Below are 25,236 nucleotides of genomic sequence, written 5' to 3'. Positions count from 1 at the left end.
ATACAATCTAACTATTTGATCTATGTGTTAGTTATACGGTAACTCGCCATTATTGTTTTTCATCTACTTTCTCCTACTTTTGCCTATCTTTTTCGTAAATCCTAGCGACTTATGCATTCTTCCTTTTCGCTTATTAGGCTTTTTGCATTTCTTATACCTCCCTCTAGTCCTACTTGCATTTCTATTTGTCCCTTTGTCGCATTGCATTCGTCTTCCCTTACGTGTTGTACACGCCCCTTTTGCCGAATAATAGTTCCGTCTCACATGGACCGGACGCGCTCGCAAATTTATCTAACTAAGTATTACTACGTATCTATTAATTATCTCCTATTTTGCGATTATGATCTTACTGAATTATTATTATCCTTAATCCTTTATTCCTATCTATCTTATCTATATTTGACTAAACATGTGACTGCCGTCTTGTTGCGCTAATGGAATAATTGTAAAATAACATAACCGGTTGAATGAAAGGGACGAGAAACCTATGATTTTTTAACTGAAGACAATAAAATTTATTCGACGTTTCCTTTATCCATCTTTTCTACCGCGAAAACTAAATATCAATCATTAAGTACTAAACACAAACAATTCAACAATAATTCAAAAAACAAATTAATAATAAAAACAGCATCAAAGTATTTTTTAACAGTGACAACCATAAAAAAAAAACTATCAAATATAAAAATTAAATTTCTAATCCCATTTCACTATTGGCAGTATGAGCCGTATCGACCTTGATGTCAGTGGGCTCGACTGATTACAATTAGATCGGGGTGACTAAGTCCGCTCTAATTGAAAATCACCAAAGACATCCTGATCAATTCAAATGCATATCGAAAATCGGTGTCACCAAGAGCTTTCGCACTGAATTATATACAAGCTATCCAGGCGGTGGTGATCGACCTAACAAAAATTTGCCACAATTCAAATCCCTGTAAGCCGTTGCTTTCGACGCATTCCCAAACAAATATTCGGCACCTCATATGCACGGATGCGAATAACTCCGCAATTCTCAAAACTGCTCTAAATTTTGAGATAAAACAAATCATAATAAAAATACTCTAACGCAATAGCGCAAACAAAACTAAACTGAAAAAGAAATTCGCTCGTAATTTAAAAACAGCCACATGTATTCGAAAATAATTGTAAATCCCTGACTCAACAAAAAAAAAACATATATATATACAAAGACATCTTCCCTAATTTTAAAATATTTTTTACATTACACTTAAAACTATCTATGCAACGGAAAAAAAAAGCTTTTAGCCTTGCGTTGACATATAGGGACCAGCAGTTTGCAACACGAGAACGATGTCTGGACATTTTCGAACTCACATATACTAGCCACCCGCGTTGTGGCGTCTTAAAAACGTAGGGATGAAATGTTTACACAAAAAAAAAGACATAAATATTATCTTGCTGCGTCACTTAAATGTCTGTGATTTGAAATCGAATTCTAAGAGAAAATGACTTCAACGATATCTTACCCTTGCAATATGATATTTTAAAATAACTTTCTTTAAAATATTTACGACTATATATATAAAAAAAAAATAAACTCTACTCACAAGAACGATTTCCATGAAACAAAACTTAACTGTATAACATAACTTAATGTATCTGGCAATCATCATAAATTTTATATAAAAAAAAACAAATTATTTTATGTATTGGTGTTTACGAAAATGATTATGAATAACAGAATACGCTAAACAATCCTAATAATGTTCGTAATAAAAAAGATTCTAAATCTGTATAGAACAACATTTTTCTATACACTAATTATAATAATTTCGAATTTAAAATTTATATTCTAATAATCTTAATTTAAAATTATGGTAACTATAATTAACCTAGGAAACACGTATCTAATAGTACACGAACAAAAGCCTTTCCCAAAAAATCGAAATAAAACAAACCGCGCGACTGAACAAAAAGAAACATTAACGAACAAAAATACAAATACCATAAATAGATTCAGCATTTCAAAATTATTATAAAACAACTTTTAAATTTTACAAATTAAATAAATCTTCAAAATCCAAAAATCAAAATTCTAACAATTACTTGAACTACTTGATTATTCATTTTCGCGCCAACCAATTTCGCAAATTACGTTTACAATAACCCCAAAATACATAGAAAACCCCTTTGATCACACAACAACATTTCAATTTATATATACCGCTAAACATTATTTCAAATTGCACTATGTTTTCATAATTTTAAGTGTTCCAACAATCTTCTGTACACTCAACTATGATAACCAAGAGTTCAACGAATTACATAAATACCAATTTAATAATAACGCGTAATCAAGAAATGCCGAATCTCCGTGAACAATCAAACACCAAAATCGATAAATAAAAATAACTCGACACTACTGTAAACTTAAACAAAAGAAAAAATAACCGCGAATTAACTAACAATAAAATTATATTACCGAGATCGTAAGTACTACCGTCGATGGTGGACCAGAATGATTACCAAAATTATTTATGCTAATTTAATCATCTGATCGTTGAACCAACGAAAAGTAGTACCCGACGCTAGTCCACCATTTTGTCACGAATCTCCTTTTTATTTATTGTAAAACCCTTTTATTTATTATTTACTACCCTTGATTCATGCCCTAATTTACTATTGTTGTTACATTCGCGGTCTTTCTACACCCTTACCGTGACGTCGCGATCCTGTAAGAAACTGATTACTTTAAATACTACTAATGAAAAGGCGTTTGTTTGTTACTTAATTAACAAACCTATATTTAAACATAACAATCCCTTAATCTAAAACATTTCTTATTCTAACATGCAACTTATTCTAGACTTATCTTTAACCACGGCGCAACCAGTGTCCATCACATGTCCATACACGCATCACACTAATCACATTTCATAATTACACCAAGTCTTTCTTCGGTTTGGGGCAGCTTCCGATACGCTGCCCCCCATAACATTATTTTAACTTACATTATCACCAACATTAATTTGATAAAACATTGCGCGCACTGCCCCGCGCTCATCCCTTCGACTTATACTTAAGAACGGTATCTTTCGACCCGACACCCCTGAGGGCATACGATCGACTTTTTTGACTGTTAAAAGCAGACAACCACCTCAGCCTGCGGACACATTCCTCATCAGGGACATGGTTTACACGCATATAGGGAGAGGGGTAGTAATGTGTTATTTTACATCCGTGTGTGGGTCCTCACCCACACATTCGTAACAATATTTTATATCATACAGATTACCTCTGCGTAATCTTTATTTTTTTCTAACTTTATTCGTAATAATTATGATAATTACTAAATATTTTTGCTTCTTATTACAATTATAAAAAATTATTTTTCAAAAACGTTTCGAAGTTTGAAAATACTATAGAACCATCACATTATTGTTTTAAATAACAATACTCAATCCGATCTTAAATTAATGTAGAAAAATTATTTTTGGAGATTGTGCTAATTTAACACATCGGATACAGACAAAACAGTTTATTATAATAATGTAATATGATCTTTTGTGAGTTTTTGGTCTTTCTTACTCATAAGTTTGTTTTTGGTGAAAAGTACTCAATATACTAGATAGTGATAATGAATTAATTAAATTGGATATAATTTTGTTCAATTATTATTTAAAAAAATAAACTTATTGTTTTATTTTATTGTTTTTATTGTTTAGTTGAATATAGTTGTAGTTGTATATACATTTTTTTATATTTGTACTAGTAACTTTCAATTTTGTTTACTTTTGTTTAAGATAATAAAAATACCGGTAATTTACCGGTATTCCGGTTTTAAAATGAAAAATTACCGAAGTACCGGTTTTGAAATTTTCTATCGGTATTGCATTCCCTACTACTGATCCTTCTAATGAACTATCTTATGCATTCTGACACAAAAATTTTAATTATGTGAAATAGAATAAACCAGTTTGATTTGGCGTTTATATACTGTGATTTCGTACAAAATGCTTTATGTTACACATACCGAGAAGTTTTAGTAACTTGCCTTAAGGCAATATGCCATTCACACCTAGCAGTTTTACATCACATTTTAATAATGAAAAAAAAAAGGTTTTCTTATCCACATTTATATATAATTTTAACAAAAATTGTAAAAACTCTTCTTTACATTTGTCTGGAATCCTTGTAATCATAATACTATTAATGATGGTGAGAATAATTTGTAACCCTAATTAACTTCCCGTAGGGTAAGTTATTGTAATGGGTGGAAAATCGAAATTGAAAATTTTTACATTTCTTGATGTTCTGAAGGTTTCTGAACATTTTGGCATACCTCAGAAAAAGTGGATGTGTGTGTGTGTGTATGTATGTATGGATACAAATTTCCAGTCACGCATCAACCAATTCGGGCGCACGGATCAACCGATTTGAATCGTTCGAAAAACATTCGATTCTTATTGATAGGGAGATGAGCTGATTAATTTTTGGCAAAGGCAGGCCCAGCAATTACGGAGATAAAGAGCAAAGAGTGCCGAAAATAGAAATCGAGTTTTTGAGAGAACGGAGCATCTGATTTGAATGTTCTAAAAAACATTCAATTAGTAATGATTGGGACAAGTGATTGTCAGATTTTGGCAAAGGCAGGCCCAGCCATTTTGAAAATACGGAGCTAAATGTGCAAAAAATGGCAGTTTTTGAGAGAACTAAGCGTCCGATTTAAATGATTCAAAGAACTTTCTGATTGTCTTAACAAAATAATTGATTTTGGAAAAAAAAAATTTTTGTTTCAACTTTTTTCTTTCAAAAAAAAATTTTTTATATATCGAAAATAAATCAGATTTTATTTTTAATTCTGACTAAAGTTCTAATATATTTTAAACAAATAATTTTAACTTCGCAATTCAGTTTATATAATTCTTATAAATATTAGACCATGTTACAATATTTTGAACTATAATTGTGGGGTTGTTGTATCACTCATGTGCAGTGGCGTAACTATAGGGTGGCGTGGGTGGCAAAATGCCACGGGCCCCCGACCTAAGGGGGCCCCGGCCCGAGAAACCGTGGACTCAGAAATACATTTTTACATTGTACATAAATTCACTTGAAACTTATATTTTATATTTTTTAAGTTCAAAGTCGGAGTTAATTATTCAGCCAGGCTTGCATCGAACTTACATTCGACCGAATATTTAATTAGTTAAAAGCAAAGGAGTCGCCGTCATTCAGCGAATTGTGTTTTATCTTTTATGAGATAAATGGCTGCGATCGATCTGCATTTGAAAATCTTTAGTTTATATAATATGATATCAAAAATAAATGAAAGAATCTATCATTGTGTATATAATAACTTAAACGTTGTCAACTTTTAAGATAAAAAACAAACACGTGAAGAACTCTTTTCTCAATATCAGGGACGTAGCACGCCTTCGCGGGGCCTCTTATCAAAACTTGTTGGGGGCCCCCTTAAGAAGAAATTTTTTATCACAAAATATAAAAATACATGATATTTGAAAAATAGTTATTTATCATTATAATTATTTATCTATCTAATTTTCTATAATTTTCTGAATTTTTCATAAATGATTTCAGATAAAAATATTCTCACCTTATCTTTTTTCGAAAAACTGAATTATTAAGTGATCTTTAGATTTTCTAAAGTTTCTGCCTCTAGGAACAATAGTGACAAGTCTAGTAGACATTTCTGTCCAAAAGTTTTTACGTATTTTCTTTTTAGTTTTAATTTTGAATGTCATCGTATTCGTGAAGTACATACCATTTTTCAAATATTTTGCAGCAGAAATAAATTCTCTTAAAGCATTAGCTTACAAGTTGAACTTCAATGCCGCTCGATAACTACGTTCAAGTTATTTAATTTTATATAAACCATTGTTTTGCTTTAGATTTTTCATCAATTTCTGCTTACGCTCGTTGGGCCCTGCTTTTTTTTTTATATACTTTATTTAATAGCGATCAGAATTTACAAAAATTCTATAAGCTATTATGCTTATGTATAAACTCACTCACACAGTAAACATACTCACACACAGTCATACACACACACATAATAAATTGGCTGAATTTTAAAGATTTCAATAGCTGCCACTCCATCGAGTGGTCAGCTAATCTGGCTGAGGTAATAAAGGCTAGGTCTGGTCTTTATTGATCAAACTTTAAATCAATTGGGACTTTTCTTTTGAGCCTCCTAAATCGGGGTTCTTGAAGTAGATGTTTAACTATGTCATTACGATGTGATTCTAACTTCTCGAAATGGCGATGACTGGTACTGGTAATAACATCTTTCACAAATGGTATTTTCAAGTCGTCATGAATGGTTTTATTGCTGACATACCATGGTGCGTTCACGATCTGCCTCAAAATTTTTGATTGTGCTCGTTGGATTGCATCAATGTGGGATTTTCTTGCACATCCCCATAATTCCACACCATAGGTCCATATTGGCTTTATTATTGTTTTATATATTAATAGTTTGTTTTCAATAGGCAATTTTGATTTGTTACCTAAGAGCCAATAGAGTTCTTGAGCTCTATTTTTCACTAGAGCTATTTTTGATAGTATATGTTGCTTCCAGGTTAGTTTGCTATCTAATATCATCCCGAGATATTTTGTTGAGTGTTTAACTGGAATTGTCTTATCATGAAATTGAACTGCTGGGCAAGAAGATTTGTTGAGTGTGAATATTACATGAGTTGATTTATTATCATTAATTTTTATACGCCATTTGCTAGTCCATTTTTCAATGACTCTTAGATGACTCTGGAGCCTTCTCGATGCAACAACTGGATCAGGATCGGAAGATAGAATAGCAATATCATCGGCAAATGTTGCAGTTATTAAATTTTCATCTGTAGGAAAATCGCTAGTATAGAGCAGGTATAGATATGGACCCAGTACACTTCCTTGAGGGACTCCTGCTTCAACCAAGCAGGCTGATGAAGTTTCCATATTCACTTTAACTTTAAACCGTCTATTTTGAAGATACGATTCCAACAATTTATGATACACAATTGGGCCCTGCTTAAATTTAAATTTTTGATAGCGGTAACGGTACCTACTTTAATAGATTAGTACTATAAAAAAAACTTTTGTTCAGATTCTGAACCATTTGCCAGGGAAATTTTGTTTTCGATCAATTTTCAGAGGCGGAATAGAAAATTCTTCGGAATAGACACTTTTACGCAACTGAAAGCAGTAACAAAAGATTTTATTTACTAAGTAGCTTATGGAAGTTGACATTTTATTTTTATTTAATTTTGAATAGGAGTAGAGTTAACTATTGTTTCTTCAAGAAGAAGCTAGATGACAAATATCTCCATCTTCGTTAAAAAAAATCGTCCAAAAGGTATTGAAACGGATTGGATTTCCGAGAAAATGAATACTTTTCAATACTGTTACTAACCAGGGGTGTTGTTTAAAACATAAGTTTTCATAAAGATTACAGTAAAAAAAAGAAATTGTTAATGGAAGGTTATGTAATAATTAAATTTATGAAAGTGGTATTTTTTAAATTTTTATTAAAAAAATACGTTTAATTTAATAAAAATTATTAGGCGTCCTCATGCATTATTCTCATATTTAATTCGTTATCAATGAGTTTTAAACAAAATATACAATCTACACGTTATAATTCTCTGTATTGTATATCTTCCTATGATTGATAGGATCGTATTTATTTATTATTTCATTATAACGAAAATTTACATACCAAATCATCGAGTGATATAATATATATAAATATATATTATATAATAGTTATATATTATATAATATATAATAGTTTGATTATCAATGACAATAGTAGTCTCGTTGATGGATGACCTCTTTCTTAGAAATCGAAATCGATATTGCGTTTTGAATATTGTTTATGCTCAGTTTTATATCTAAATTGAATTAACATTTTTCTTTCTAGTATATTTCAAGTATATTTTGTGTCATACAACATTATCTGTATTTTCAATACAAATACTGTTTTCGAAATCGAAAACGAAAAGTTATCTAAAAGAGCAGTTTTTTTATTTCGAATTTTAAAATTTCAGTTGATGTAATATGTATTTCTGATAATATTTTCTACTCATTTATTTTATTAACTTCCCGTAGGGTAAGTTATTGTAATGGGCCGAAAATCGGAATTGAAAATTTTAACATTTCTCGACGTTTTGAAGGTTTCTGAACGTTTTGGCATACCTCAGAAAAAATGGATGTGTGTGTGTGTGTGTATGTGTGTGTGTGTGTATGTATGTATGTATGGATATAAATTTCCAGTCACGTTTTAGGGCGCACGGATCAACCGATTTGAATGGTTCAAAAAACATTCGATTCCTATTGATAGGGAAAAGAGCTGATTAGTTTTTGGCAAAGGCAGGTCCAGCCGTTTCGGAGATACGGAGCAAAGAGTGCAGAAAATAAAAATCGAATTTTTGAGAGAACGGAGTATCCGATTTGAATGATCTAAAAAACATTCAATTAGTAATGATTGGGAGAAGTGTTTATTAGTTTTTGGCAAAGGCAGGCCCAGCCATTTCGAAGATACAGAGCTAAATATGTAAAAAATGGCATTTCTTGAGAGAACTAAGCGTCCGATTTAAATGATTCAAAGAACTTTCTGCTTGTCTTAACAAAATAATTGATTTTGGAATAAAAAATTTTGTTCCATTTTTTTTTTTTTTTTTAGTTTTTTTGTATATCGAAAATATTTCAGATTTTATTTTTAATTCTAACTATAGTTCTAATATACTTTTCAAATAATTTCAACTCTGCAATTCAGTTTATATAATTCTTATAAATATTAGACAATGTTACAATATTTATAATAATCTATTTGAAAACATTCAAAATTTTTCGAACATTTTGTTACGGTATGGGAAGTTTCAGCAATTTGCCTAAAGGCACGATGCCATAATTGCCTCAAGACAGAATTCCACTTACAGCTAGTTTTTTTTTTGTTGTGCGTTTTTGCAAAATTTTGGCTGTAGATTGTGGAATAGTTTTTGTAACTAAGCATAGTATTAGGAAGTTTTATAGTATTGGCTTTTAAAGTACATGTGATGCATTAGAAGCAACTACAGGACATTTTATCAGTTTTTGCAAAATATCCTTAAACTTTATTAGAAGACATATATATTGTTATATATCAGTGAAAAGATAATCATGCAACAACATCATGCAACAACAACAGCATTTTGCTATATTAAAAATAATTTTAAAAAATACTTAAACTTTGACGTTAATTCTACAGTCCACGTAAGAGAACCAAAGGACATTTTTTCAGTATTTGCAAAATATTTGAAAACTTTGTTAGAAGGCATATATACTATTATACATTAATGAAAAGATAATAAAATTATCTACAACATCATGCACAACAACAACATGTTGCTATATTGAAAATAATTGAAACAAATACTCAAAGTTTGTGGTTAATTCTGCAGTCCACATATTGGGTCCAAAGGACATTTTTTCAGTTTTTGCAAAATACCTTAAAACTTTGTTCAACAACACATATAATATTATATACCACTAAAAACCCAATAAAATTTTGCACCCACCCACATCTATATATTATCATTCCAAAAACAATTCTCCTAATTATTTATATTATTATTATAATCAATTCTAAGATGTCTCCACCAGTCTGTATATTTATTATCTCAGTTCATATTTATATTATCTATATGTTCCATTTCCATTTTTAATTGTATATTTATGTAAAAAGACTCAAGTGGAAAGTGTTTTGATTTTTTTCAAAGGAAATAATAAGGTTTTTTCATTAAAGGTCGTAAACTACTCGAATTTATTGGCTCGCGACATCGACTAATAAACATGTTTAGAAAACATTTCGAAAAATACTGTGAGAAATATTTAAGTTTTTAGTTTTTGAATTAAATGATAAAGTTTTTTTTAAAAATGATTTTTGGATTGAAAAGCTGATGAAATTCTGTATAAGGTGGTGTTGTTCAATATTGTGTTGTTTGAATAAAAGTAATTTTAAAAAATCCATCAATTGGTAAAACAATTTTGAATAATTCATGAATTTCAGGAATTTTTTTATATTTTTGAAAATTTCACAAAGTTTATGCTTGGATACATATATGTTGTTATATATAATTGGAAATATGATAAAATTTTACATCACATGGCGTTATTCAAATATTGTGTTATTGGGTTAAATATAATTTTAACTAGCTGTAAGTGGAATTCTGTCTTGAGGCAATTATGGCATCGTGCCTTAAGGCAAATTGCTTGAACTTCCCGTACCGTAACGAAATGTTCGAGGAATACTGAATGTTTTCAAATAGATTATTATAAATATTGTAACACTGTCTAATATTTATAAGAATTATATAAACCGAATTGCAGAGTTGAAATTAATTGTAAAGTTTATTAGAACTATAGTCAGAATTAAAAATAAAATCTGAAATATTTTCGATATACAAAAAACTAAAAAAAAAAAAATAAAAAAAAAAGTAGGAATTTTTTTTCCCTAAAATCAATTATTTTGTTAAGACAAGCAGAAAGTTCTTTGAATCATTTAAATCGGACGCTTAGTTCTCTCAAAAACTGCCATTTTTTACAAATTTAGCTCCGTATCTTCTAAATGGCTGGGCCTGCCTTTGCCAAAAACTAATAAACACTTCTCCCAATCATTACTAATTGAATGTTTTTTAGATCATTCAAATCGGATACTCCGTTCTCTCAAAAATTCGATTTTTATTTTCTGCACTCTTTGCTCCGTATCTCCGAAACGGCTGGACCTGCCTTTGCCAAAAACTAATCAGCTCTTTTCCCTATCAATAGGAATCGAATGTTTTTTGAACCATTCAAATCGGTTGATCCGTGCGCCCTAAAACGTGACTGGAAATTTGTATCCATACATACATACATACACACACACACATACACACACACACACATCCATTTTTTCTGAGGTATGCCAAAACGTTCAGAAACCTTCAAAACGTCGAGAAATGTTAAAATTTTCAATTCCGATTTTCGGCCCATTACAATAACTTACCCTACGGGAAGTTAATAAATAGTATAAAAATCTTAATAAAATTTGGTAAAATCTAGTGATATAATAATGTTATGTTACTATATTAGATATAGCTAAAATATTTAGACAAACTTTAATGTTAACGTAATTAAAAATAAATTATACTTAGAGTAAACCGTGAAGAGCATATGAAAGGAAGGGCCATTTTTCCAGTTTTTATAAAATATCTTAAAATTTTGTTTAAATAAATTTATATTATTATATATTATTAGAAAGGCATGAAAATTCGCTATAACTTTGTTAAACATCAAAATTATATTGTTATATTAAAAATAAGTGAAATTAATCCCAATACTTTGGCTATACTTTAACAAATAGCCCGAGGACATTTGTTTGTTTTTTGACAAATATTTTCAAATTTTTATTTGCAAACATATATGTAAATTTGAAGTATAAAAAACTTAATAAAAACGTACAAAATTAACCTATAAAATAATAAAATTCACCTATATTAAGCCAAATTTTATTAGATTTTCAAAAATACAAATAAACATTACTAACTTTTATAAAAATTTAGAGAAATTTGTTAAAAACTAAAAAACAGCCATAAACAAATATAATATTTAATATAAGTCCTAATTTTAGATTTTTTTTAAAATTATTTTTATAATAGCGACTACTGTATATTATTTTACTAATTTTAACTAAATTTTATCTACTTTCCATAAATATAACTAAACATATATCAATTCTTTCAAAAATTTTGCAATATTTACCAAAAACTAAAAACATAACCTAAAATTGTCCTTATTGTTTAATACTTGCCTGAAGTTAGGCATTTTTTTTATAAAATTTTGATCAAAGCAACATTTTTATATTATTTATACTGAAGAGATATTAATTATGGGTTCTCTTCTTGATATGTAAAAACAAACACTTTTTAAGATTTATAGATTTTATTTTAAATTGTAACTTACATTATTGGGTGTTGATAATTTTAATCTGTACTTGTTGGCGGTTCAAACATAACTAACTCCCGCTCCATAATAATCAGTTTTTACCTGATTCGACCCTTATTGTCGGATAAGGGTCGATTTATAAAAGTTTTATATAAATGGTACCAACATTTTAATGAAAATGTGTTAAACATAAAATATTATAATAAATACATAATAGTTCTTAACACCTCCCTTGCAAAAATAAAGCCGTCCTCGGCAAAGAAAAATTAATTTTACCACTTTAGAATACAAAATACTTATTAAAATATTATAAACATTTACAATAATATAAGGGTTAACATATCAAAGATTTAAAAATTTTATTAAATAATTTATGAAATTTAAACTTAACATATTGCTATTTACACTTCATTATAAACTAACTCGACTAACATTACTATCCTATGATTTTTATTATTGATGCACTTGTCCTATGATTACTTCAATTATTTTATTTTGACTGTTTGATAAAGATTGCAAAAATCAGGGGTCTTTTAATCATTTTCTGTAAATTTTTTCAGTTTATTGTTATGAACTTGTACCGGCTTATTATGAACTAAAATTGTACTATTAATATTATCGGAATTTAAAATTTTAAAAGGCCCTTTCCATAATGATAAAAGTTTTTTACACCTCCGCGGATATGGAGTTTCGTCTCTTAGAAGAACAAAATCATCAACTTCGAAAGTTTGCGGATTTAAATTTTGATCATAATGTAATTTAGTTTGTTCCTTACTATGTATTAAATTTTCACGAGCAAGTTTGTTAGCATGTAGCAATCTGGATTTCAATTCATGAGCATAAGTGTCGTAATTATATTGATAATTGTTAGATTTTGTTAAAGACAAAGGTAACTCTATTTTTCTACCAAATAGCAATTCGAAAGGCGTGTAGTTGATTGCGTCATGAATAGTGGTGTTATGAATAAAAACGGCATACTTAATGCACCTATCCCAATCGGTTTGAGTTTTATTAATATATGTTCTTAAATTTTGTACATAATCCCTATGTATCCTCTCGCATGAGCCATTTGACTCTGGCCTATATGGAGAAGTTGTTATTTTTTTTATTTTTAATAATTTGCAAACATCTTTAAATAAGTTGCTGGGTAACGTAGATGCCTGATCGGACAATATTTCTTTCGGAAGACCGAACTTTAAAACAATTTCTGATACAACTGCCTCTGCAACCGTTGCGCTCTCTTGATGAGGAATTGGTATTGCGCCCGCAAATTTAGTGAGATCGCAAATGTATGTTAAGAGGTATTTATTTTCCGACTCAGAAATTGGATATGGACCACATATGTCAATGCAAACTTTTTCAAACGGTTCTCTAGCGGTAGTTGTAATTACTAAGGGTTGTTTAGTTAATCTAGATATTATATTTTTTTGGCATTCCGTGCATTTGTTGACGTACTCTTTTATTTGTTTCCGCATTTTCGGCCACTTATAGATATTTCTAATTCTATTAAATGTTTTTTTATGTCCAAAATGTCCTCCCGTTAGTTGAGATTTATGAAATTGTTCTAAAATTTTATTTATTTCCTCTGTGGTTAAATCGTCAATTAATTTATAGCGGGTTGTCAACACGCATCGCGGCTCGTCAACACGCATCACACGTTACTGGACAGATTGGCCCATATAGTGACAGCACTGAGAAAAACAAAAGGAAATTCAAGTGTCAGATCGTATTGCCAAAATGTATAATTCTTGAAACCTTTCTTTTCAATTATAAATAAGAAAATACCAATCACATTTTATTAACGATAAATATGACAACACATAGTGTCGTGGATATTAATCATATATAAAATAAACGAAATATAAATAATATTTTATAAAATTTATTATGACTACAATTGGTATTTCTACAATATGGACCGAGCCTGCATATTTTGGTGACCCCGAGAGTGAACAAGTAACACACATTTCGCAAGAAGGTAAGAAGATCAAGTCATTTTTAGAAGTAACAAAATAAATTGAAGTCTCAAGAACAATCAAGAAAAGAATTTTTAAAAATATAAATAATTATTATAAATGGCTCACAACTGCCATAACTCGCATTCTAAGCATACAATTGAGACTCCGACCACGAGAGAGCACTTCAAGATAAACAACAACACGTGCTCAATAAATCACTTATTATCCTGGTAAATAAGTCGATTATAAGCACCATGGCAACAGACAGGGAACATCAAACCAATTTGGCAACCGCCATATATAACCAGCAATGGGCCACATACACTCAACCGCTAACTCACCAGCGAAGGGCCACGTAAGTAATCAACAAACTCAACAAGCCAACACGGCATTCAAAACGGCCACGGCCACAAACAAATAAAATTTATCACACAATCTCAACCAAAAGAAATTTACAAGGAAGTTCAAGAATGGCAGTCAGAGATACGAAACAATCTTTTTCATTAGGGCGGAGTGATATAGCGGGTTGTCAACACGCATCGCGGCTCGTCAACACGCATCACATGTCTACTGGACAGATAGGCCCATATAGTAACAGCACGGAAAAAAACAAAAATAAATTCAAGTGTCAGATCGTATTGCCAAAATGTATAATTCTTGAAACCTTTCTTTTCAATTATAAATAAGAAAATACCAATAACGTTTTATTAATGATCAGTATGACAACACATAGTGTCGTGGATATTAATCATATATAAAATAAACGAAATATAAATAATATTTTATAAAATTTATTATGACTACAATTGGTATTTCTACAATATGGACCGAGCCTCCATAAATTTATCATGGTAAATTTTAACTTGTATATCAGTGTTTTTGAAAATATAGCGTATCAACATTCTTAAATTTTCTGAGGAAATGTGACAAAAACTTTTAAATTGAATAGGAGAAGGAATAGCAATTAATTTTAGATTTTGTTGAATTAAATATGTTCTTAAGTTATATAAGCAATGGAAAAAGTCTTCGAGAGAAGGTTGAGAGTTCATATTATTTACAATTGAATAAAAAACAAGCTTTTGACCAAAATTCATGGTGAAATATTGATGCTTTTTATATTTATCGAGATATTCGTTAAAGTTCGTATGCTGAAAGAAATCTAAGTAATAGTTTAATTTTTCATCGGATGGTTAATTTTTTATTACAAATAATAAGGCATTTTCTTTGTTTGCAACAGAAGTTAAAAATTTTTCATTTGATTCTTGGATATTATTTTTAATTATAACTGATGAACTAATGTTCATCATCAGTTAATTCTTCTATATTAAACACAACTTTATCTGATCATTTCGGCATTTTTCTTAGTATACCACAACACCGTGACATTATACCTAAACAATATAAATATATCAGACGATTTAGTAATTCAAATAAAATTATATTTTTACATTTACTTAATAAGGAAAGATGGAATTCTGTAACAACTGCTTGTGATGGTATTTCAAGTTTTAACAATTTTATATCTATTCTCTACAATAAATTTAATATTGCATTTCCATATATAAAGTCATCATGTAACAATAACAGGGCAGTTAATCCATGTTTTTGGCAAACAAAAGGCATCTTAATTTCTTTTAAAAAACTGAAACTGCTTGAAATACTATATAAATATAATAGTGATATCGGTTTTATTGAATATTTTTTAAAATATAAAGATATTTTTAATAGCGTAGTTGATTTAGCCAAAATTAAATACAACGATAGTTTGATAAAATGTTCTGGCAATAAACCAAAAACTATATGGTCACTGATTAAATCTGAAATCGATATTGGCAAGCATGATCAACAAATTGATTTTCTTACTATTAATGATGTAAAGATTTATGAACCCCAAACCATAGTTAACGAGTTTAATAATTTTTTCGTAAATGAAGCAACTATTATTACGTCAGTACTTACAAATGTAAATAACATTCGCGTCATTAGTGTACCTTCTCTAATTTTTACAGGATCGTCTGACACTATTTATCTTTTTGCGGTAACTCTAGATGAAATTTCAGAAGCATTTCTTAGCCTTAAAAGTAATTTTAGCTCAGGCCCTGATGAAATTCCCAGTTTTATATTGAAAGAATTTCATTCAAATTTCGCTGAGCCATTCTTATTAGGTATTAATAAATTAATTTGTGATGGGGTCTACCCACAGCACCTTAAGATATCAAAAATTCGCCCCCTTTTTAAAAAAGGTAAACGTGATTTAATAAATAATTACAGACCCATTTCCCTACTTAACTCACTTAACAAAGTTTTCGAAAAAATTCTGTTTAAAAGATTTTTATATTTTTTCAATAAGCACAAAATATTCTACCAAAATCAACATGGGTTTCGCAAAGGACATTCAACGTCCCATGCTCTTTTTGACCTCACACGCGGTATTATTGAATCCTTTGAAAATAACAGTTATTGTGTGGCGGTATTTTGTGACTTGTCCAAGGCCTTTGACTGCATTTCTCACGAAATTTTGCTTAATAAATTAGAACGATATGGTATCAGAGGAAAGGCACATTGCTTGGTCAAGTCGTATCTTAATGACAGATCACAATGTGTTCATTTAAATCGAAACGGGGTAACATTTGTTTCTAACAATATGGATTTAAAGATGGGGGTTCCACAAGGGTCTGTGCTAGGACCACTTCTTTTCCTTATTTATATAAATGACCTGCCCCAGTGTACTAATCTGTGTGACTTCATCTTATTTGCAGATGATACATGTTTAGTCATTAAAGCAAAAACTCACGAACAACTATTAAAAAAACTCAATAATGTCATGCTCTCAGTTTCCAATTGGTTTCAAAATAATAATCTTGTATTGAATAATAACAAAACGAAATTAATTTCTTTTAATAATAATAATAAAATTTGTCGAGATATTTCCCCGTACATCTTTAATAATAACACTTATGAGTTTTTGAATAATACAAAATTTCTTGGTATAAATATTAGTAACAATATGAAATGGGATCATCACATTATTAACACTCTGAATCCTAAATTATCAAAAACCTGCTTTATGCTTCGTAATTTAAAAATGAAAGTAAGCAAGGAGAGCCTTTTCACTATTTATTACTCATATTTTTATTCTAATGTAATTTACGGCATTCAATTTTGGGGGTTTTCACCGTTACTAACATCAGTTTTTCAATTACAGAAAAAAGCAATCAGAGTTATGTTTTCCCTTTCGTCCACTACATCTTGTCGACCTTTTTTCCATGAGCACAAGATTCTACCTGTTCCATGCATTTTTCTCCTAATCACCCTCTGTTTTATAAAAAATAATGGTAACCTGTTTAATTTAAGCCCAAATCCCGAATGTATTTATCATGACACAAGACATAAACTTGTAAAAGGTCCCACTTTGAAATTTGCCTCTACATTTAATACCTTAGATGGTCTGGGCATAATGCTTTACAATAAGCTGCCACTAGGTATTAGAGAAGTTGATAATAAGAAATTTTATAAACTACTCAACACATTTTTTAAAGAGCAAGTTTTTTACTCTATTGATGAGTATTTAAATTATAATTTTCAGTAATCTATTCTGTGAAAATTAGAATAAGATTTTAAGTGAACATTTGTTTTTTGTAAATTATATTTCATTTAATATAGTATGTTATCTATTAATTTTAGTTATGTACCATTGATATCTATAATTGTACAATTGTGCTGTATAAATAAATAAATAAATAAATGGTATTTAAAAAATTTTCAAAGTTAATTTCTTGATCTACGCGGACAAAATGTCAAAAGTGACATTTGAACTGCATTGGCAGAAATATCATTATTAGTAGTATCTAAGGCTAGTTTTTGTAAATCGAAGAAAGATCTAGATAAGCTATCGGCATTGGTGTTAGATTTTCCTGATTTATAAATTATTTCAAATTCGTATTCCTCTATAAAAAGGTAGATGAGAGGCATGTGATCTGTATATAATTTAAAGGGTTTGCCATATAAATAAGGTCGAAAATGATTTATACTCCAGACTATGGCTAGCAATTCTTTATCTAATGTGGAATTGTTCTTTTCGGATGAATGTAAAGTCCGAGATGCGTACGCAATAGGCAAATCCTTTCCATCAACTTTTTGCGATAAGATTGCGCCTAATGCAAAACCGCTGGCGTCTGTAGTTAAAGAAAACTCTCTGTCAAAATCAGGATATTGTAGTAAAGGGGAATTGATTAGCCTATTTTTTAATTCGTTAAAAGCCTTCTCGCACTTATCAGTCCAAACAAATTTTACGTCTTTTTTCAATAATTCTGTTAAAGGTAATGCAATTTGCGAGTAATTTTTAATAAATTTGCGATAGTTAGATAAGCCTAAAAATATTTTAATTTCTTTCTGGTTAGTAGGAGAAGAAAAATTTTTTACTGCGGCGATTTTTTGTGGATCGGGAGAAACTCCGTTAGAGCTAATAATGTGACCTAAATATGCTATTTCATGTTTCAAAAAATGACATTTTTCAGGTTGTATTTTTAAATTATGCTGTCTCAATTTTTCGAATACTTCTGTTAGTTTATTATTGTGTTCGTCAAGCGTTTTATTTACCGTAAATTATAATGTCTTCCATGTAAACTAAAGTTTTTAACTTCCCGTAGGGCAAGTTATAGTAATCGCAAAAAAATCGAAAATGAAAATTTTTGCATTTCTCGACGTTTCAAAAGTTACTGAATATTTTGGCATACAGAAACGCGAAAGCTTTACGGTGTACTAATTGTAACCATAATAATCATACTAGTTTCAGAATCGCCCGAGTTATCTTGAACGATTTCGAGGGAATCACGATCTAAACATGTATAAATATATATAAAATCACCCTGAACGGTGGATCACTTGGCTCGTGTGTCGATGAAGAACGCAGCTAATTGCGCGTCGACATGTGAACTGCAGGATACATGAACATTGACATTTCGAACGCACATTGCGGTCCTCGGATACTGTTCCCGGACCACCTCTGGCTGAGAGTCGTATAACATTACCAGTATGCCGCTTGCTTTAAACGGCTTGCCGGCGAATTATGGAGTTTCGCGTATATGCGTGCTCTTAAATAATTCACTCAACGTGTGAGCCAGTCCACTTTGCAACATCGGACATTTCCGTTCGTTGACGTTCTGTGGGATTACGGCGGGTTGTGTGTCCTAGAGATTTTATATTCTTGCGACCCTCCCGATAACCGGAAACCCGAACTCTTCGAAATGCGGTTTCGTTCCGGCAAATTTGGACGATTCAAAGGTTCCTCGTCGATTTTGTGTGCGTTTGCTTACTAACGTTTGCGAGCACATCATAATCATAATACGACCTCAGAGCAGATGAGATTACCCGCTGAATTTAAGCATATTACTAAGCGGTGGAAAAGAAACTAACTAGGATTTCCTTAGTAGCGGCGAGCGAACAGGGAAGAGCCCAGCACTAAATCCCGCGGCCGGAGACGGACGCTGGGAAATGTAGTGTTAGGGAGGATCCGATTATCTCGGTGCGTTGCGGCGAGTTCAAGTCCATCTTGAATGGGGCCATTTACCCATAGAGGGTGCCAGGCCCGTAGCGACCGTTGCGCGTATCGAGAGGATCTCTCCTCAGAGTCGAGTTGCTTGAGAGTGCAGCTCTAAGTGGGTGGTAAACTCCATCTAAGGCTAAATATGACCACGAGACCGATAGCAAACAAGTACCGTGAGGGAAAGTTGAAAAGAACTTTGAAGAGCTAGTTCAAGAGTACGTGAAACCGTTCAGGGGTAAACCTGAGAAACCCGAAAGATCGAAAGGAGAGATTCAATGTTATCGTTGTCTTCCATTTAGTGGCGTGCGATTGACCGGGATTCGTCCCGCGATACGCCGTTGGTTTATGTGTCAGGCGGCCTTGGCATGCACTTCTCTCTCAGTAGGACGTCGCGACCCGTTTGGTGTCGATCTACGACCGCGGCGGTATCCTGTCACGAATTTATTCGCGCCAGACCCCGCGTGCTCCGCCCGACTGCCAGACGGTATAAATGATATGGTATAGGGTCGCTTTTAAGCGTTCGGCCGGTTGCAAGCACGGACGGTTATTGGCCGTCGGACCTAGTCCAGCATCGATGCCGCCTCGAGCTGTTAGCTACCGTGTTCTCGAACGGACAATATTACCGGTCAGCGATGCTATTGCTTTGGGTACTTTCAGGACCCGTCTTGAAACACGGACCAAGGAGTCTAGCATGTGCGCCAGTCATTGGGAAATACAAAACCTAAAGGCGCAATGAACGTAAAGGTTTGCTTAAGTAAACTGAGGGATGACGAACCGCATCTACGGATGCGTGCTTGCAATCCCGAGGCGTCTCACTCTCATTGCGAGAAGAGACGCACTCAGAGCGTACACGCTAGGACCCGAAAGATGGTGAACTATGCCCGGTCAGGTCGAAGTCAGGGGAAACCCTGATGGAGGACCGTAGCGATTCTGACGTGCAAATCGATCGTCGGAACTGGGTATAGGGTCAAAAGACTAATCGAACCATCTAGTAGCTGGTTCCCTCCGAAGTTTCCCTCAGGATAACTGGCATTCGATGAGCGAGTCTCATCCGGTAAAGCGAATGATTAGAGGCCTTGGGGCCGAAACGACCTCAACCTATTCTCAAACTTTAAATGGGTGAGATCTCTGGCTTGCTTGAATATTTGGAGATTTGGATCATAGTGCCTAGTGGGCCATTTTTGGTAAGCAGAACTGGCGCTGTGGGATAAACCAAACGCCGAGTTAAGGCGCCTAAACGACGCTAATGGGATGCCATGAAAGGCGTTGGTTGCTTAAGACAGCAGGACGGTGGCCATGGAAGTTGGAATCCGCTAAGGAGAGTGTAACAACTCACCTGCCGAAGCAACTAGCCCTGAAAATGGATGGCGATGAAGCGTCGTGCCTGTACTCGGCCGCCAAGGCATGAGAAACGTTCATAATAGTTTGTTTTGACGCCCTGGTGAGTAGGAGGGTCGCGGTGGTGTGCGCAGAAGGGTTTGGGCGTAAGCCTGCCTGGAGCCGCCATCGGTGCAGATCTTGGTGGTAGTAGCAAATACTCCAGCGAGGCCCAGGAGAAATCCTATGTTGATGTCGGTGTATTTTATTTTGAATAAAATTTCACACCCATCGGGCGAAAGGGAATCCGGTTCCTATTCCGGAACCCGGCAGCGGAACCGTTTACAAGTCGGGCCCTCGCAAGAGAGTTCGTCGGGGTAACCCAAAATGACCTGGAGACGCCGTCGGGAAATACGGGAAGAGTTTTCTTTTCTGTATGAGCGTTCGAGTTCCCTGGAATCCTCTAGAAGGGAGATAAGGTTTGGAACGCGAAGAGCACCGCAGTTGCGGCGGTGTCCGTATCTTCCCCTCGGAACTTGAAAATCCAGGAGAGGGCCACGGTAGGTGTCGCGCCGGTTCGTACCCATATCCGCAGCAGGTCTCCAAGGTGAAGAGCCTCTAGTCGATAGATAAATGTAGGTAAGGGAAGTCGGCAAATTGGATCCGTAACTTCGGGATAAGGATTGGCTCTGAGGATCGGGGCGTGCCGGGCTTGGTTGGGAAGCGGGCGTAGGCCGATGTGCCGGGCCAGGGCGAGGTTAAATTGTCCTTGTGACTTAGATCCGAGCTCGGTCCCGTGTCTAGGCCCCCCGCCGATCTATCTTGCTGCCAAAGAAAGCCAGATGGACGGAAGAGGAACAAGCGCTCATGGCTAAGGAAGAAGCAGCTTTAGTGATTAAGGGATCTTCCCATATAAACAAAGCCCTTCTGTCTGTTACACCCGGTCGATCTCTCTTGGCCATTAAAGGCCAAAGGAGATCACCGAAGTATAAAAGGCAGGTTACTGATTTCGTTAATATGATGTCAAACCAAAATAACACCGAGCCTTGTTCTCCGGTTACTACAGATACCACCGGTAACGCACTATTAGAGGCACTGTCACAGGCAGTCTCAAATACAGTAGAAAAATTTAATGATAAAATTCTGACGAATATCTGCCACTCAGTTAGCGCAATAACGCTAAGCGATCTAAAAGTAAGAGTTGCTGACTATCTTAAGTCAATCTATCCTCAGAAGAACAAATCACCACCAAATCACATCAAAAGCACAAAAAGAGGAAAGCACCCTAAAAGACAAAATAAGAGAGAACTTAGGAGGCACCAATACAAAATTACTCAACTACATTGGGCGAGAAACCCAACGAAGTGTGTCCAATTTATTCTAGATAACAAAGTTGTCTCTAACAAACCTTCAACAGACACAATTCTGGACCAACGTTATGACCGGAGATTCTACGCTATCGCCCGGGTCGGAAAAAGCGAGAACCCAAGATCTCTCGCACATATGGAAGCCTATAATCCCAAATGAAATAATTAAGAGCTACCCGGCCAACAATTCAGCGCCCAGACCGGACGGGATATCAGCTAGCCTTTTAAGATCGATACCAACAAACACCTTGGTAAACCTGTATAACATATTCTTGTTCATGGGAAACATCCCCGAACAACTACTGGAATCTTACACTACGCTGATTCCCAAAAAGGATAATGCTGAGAATCCCGGTGACTTCAGACCGATTACGGTCTCATCAGTGATTACAAGGCATTTCCATAAGATACTAGCTAAACGAATGACAGAGTCCAATAAAATTGATAATAGACAAACAGCTTTCCAGCCGATCGATGGATGTGCACATAACATATTCGCACTTGATTATTTACTAAAGTATCACAGGCAAAAATTTAAACCTGTATTTATTGCTTCAATCGACGTCGCAAAAGCGTTTGATTCGGTATCACATAAGGCACTAATTGATACCTTAAAATTTTACAACCTACCTGATAGATGTGTGGATTACATTAATAATACCTATACGAACAGCTGGACAAGACTCCGGTATGAAAACTGGTACTCGGATCCCATTAGTCCGAGGAGCGGTGTGAAACAAGGAGACCCTTTGTCACCAGTTTTGTTCAATCTTATTATTAACAGACTTATTGAAAGTGCCCCACCTGAGATCGGGGTTATGATGGAGGGAATGACGCTAAATATCTTAGCCTTTGCGGACGATATTGTCCTTGTGGCATCGTCTCAAAAAGGTCTTCAAGTACTGCTTGACCACGCTGACGACTTTCTATCAAAGTGTGGCCTTATAGTTAACAACGCCAAGTCATTCTCTATTACCATCAGAAATGTGCCACACGCAAAGAAATCGATTATTGATAAGAGCATTAAGTTCAGGTGTGGTGGTCGTGATTTACCTGCTCTCTCCAGGGTAGAAATATGGACCTATCTAGGTGTATCTTTTACTCCGGAAGGTGCGTTTGTGCGACCTGAAAGAGAAGTTACAGAGCATTATTGAAAAGCTATCCAAAGCACCAATAAAACCCCAGCAACGGCTATTCGCCTTAAGAGCAGTCGGGATTCCTAGACTACTCCACCAATTGACGCTGGGTAACACCACACCCCTAGTAGCAATGAATCTGATCTGAATATGATTTTTATGTAAGCTAAATATGATTTTCAAATATTGAGCCCATATGATTTTGTTAACATTCGGTCATATTCCGCTCAGATTCGTAATGAGGGACGAATGCGGGAATATGATATTTAGCTTATACGATTTGCTTAACATTTTTCCATATTACGCTCATATTCCGAATGAAAGGAGAATATGTGGAAATAATATTTATACCATATTGAAAAATTTATATAAACCATATTCAAAATTATTGACCCTATATTCTGAAATATTAAATATTATTCAATTAATATTGAACAAACACCATTAATAAAAAAAATTATGTATTCTGAATAAATATATACAATGTTTAAATAGACAATATATTGAATTTCATCAATTTTATTACAATTTTCAAATAATTTTTCATGATTATAGGATATATAATATTCAAAATATATTTAGTATTTATAATATAACATTTTGTGCCATAATTAATTTTATTATAGTCTACTCTACATATTATTTTCCATGATTATAGGATATAAAATATTAAAAATATATTTAATATTTATGATATAACTTTTCGTGCCATAATTAATGTTTGTTTATGTATAAGTACTAATCATTTGAGATATTAAGAGTTCACTTGATTTTCCATGTCAGTGAGGTTATAACAAATTATTATTTCATATTATACACCAATAATTCTGTTATTCACTATAATTTCACACACCAAGTTTCGTTTTTAATTTCACAAAATAATATTTTATTCACACATTAACTTTTATTAATTTTATCACAGTTTACACACTATTATTATTGTTTATTAACTTCCCGTAGGGCAAGTTATAGTAATCGCAAAAAAATCGAAAATGAAAATTTTTATATATCTTTACGTTTCAGAGGTTTCTGAACATTTTGGCATACCTTAGAAAAAATGGATGTATGTGTGTGTGTGTGTATGTGTGTGTGTGTGTGTACGTGTGTGTATGTATGTGCGGATACAAATTTTCGTCGACGATTTCGGGAACACGGGTCAACCGATTTGAATAATTCAAAAAACATTCGATTCGTATTGATAAGGAGACGTGCTGATTAGTTTTTGGCGAAGGCAGGTCTAGCCGTTCCAAAGATACGGGGCAAAAAGTGCCGAAAACGGTAGCTCAGTTTTTGAGAGAACGGAGCGTCCGATTTGAATAATTCAAAAAACATTTCACTTGTATTGACAAGATGAAGAATCGATAAAATTTTCATGAAGGTAGGTCTAGCGGTTTCGGAGATATGGAGGAAAAGAGTAAAAAAATGAGCCATTTGGCGGTCAAAAATGATCATTAGACATATGCACATCAAATTATCAGATATTTTATAGAGATTTTAACAATAAGTATACATTTTGTTAACATTCCTATGGGTTCCGTACCCAATGCTTATGCGTTAGACAGCGACGCGGGGCTCACGCGCTTTATATTTTGTCCCTATGCAGTTAAAGCAGTACGATTGCTTTGAAAAGAAAGTTCAGATCTTCCACAATATGTCAAAATAAAAAAAAAAACATTTTCAAAAAAAAAAAATTAAAAAAAAAATTTTTTTTTAAAAAATTTTTTTCAAAAAAAAGTAATTTTTTGTCCAATTTATAGTTTCTCAAAAATCTTATTTTTTCAAAGTAATTTTTTTTTTCAAAAATGTTAATCGTTTTTAAAAAAATAATAATTTTTGGTACGGGAAGTTCCAGCAATTTGCCTTAAGGCACGATGCCTTAATTGCCTTAAGACAGAATTCCACTTACAGCTAGTTACTTAAAGATTTAACAAACTTCTGGAACAACGCTTCGAGAAATTTCTTGCTTGTGC

General features: G+C 33.0%; 1 protein-coding gene and 1 non-coding gene across 2 annotated transcripts; both read left to right on the top strand.

Moving 5' to 3' along the window:
* The first annotated feature begins 18,765 nt into the window (after positions 1-18,765).
* LOC113365319 lies at positions 18,766-18,920 on the top strand. Its single transcript, XR_003366211.1, has one exon. It is a non-coding gene; the product is annotated as a 5.8S ribosomal RNA (ribosomal RNA).
* A 2,710-nt stretch (positions 18,921-21,630) lies between these two features.
* On the top strand, positions 21,631-22,290 carry LOC113365318. The gene has a single exon (XM_026606898.1). The coding sequence runs from the start codon at positions 21,631-21,633 to the stop codon at positions 22,288-22,290; it is 660 nt and encodes a 219-aa protein (XP_026462683.1).
* The last annotated feature ends 2,946 nt before the right edge of the window (positions 22,291-25,236 follow it).

This window comes from Ctenocephalides felis, unplaced genomic scaffold (assembly GCF_003426905.1).
Source record: "Ctenocephalides felis isolate EL2017-DRISC unplaced genomic scaffold, ASM342690v1 CF-g0.4_SCAFFOLD_00884, whole genome shotgun sequence".
In the NCBI taxonomy this organism is placed as follows: Eukaryota; Metazoa; Arthropoda; class Insecta; order Siphonaptera; family Pulicidae; genus Ctenocephalides; species Ctenocephalides felis.
This window is presented reverse-complemented; position numbering and strand designations above follow the sequence as displayed.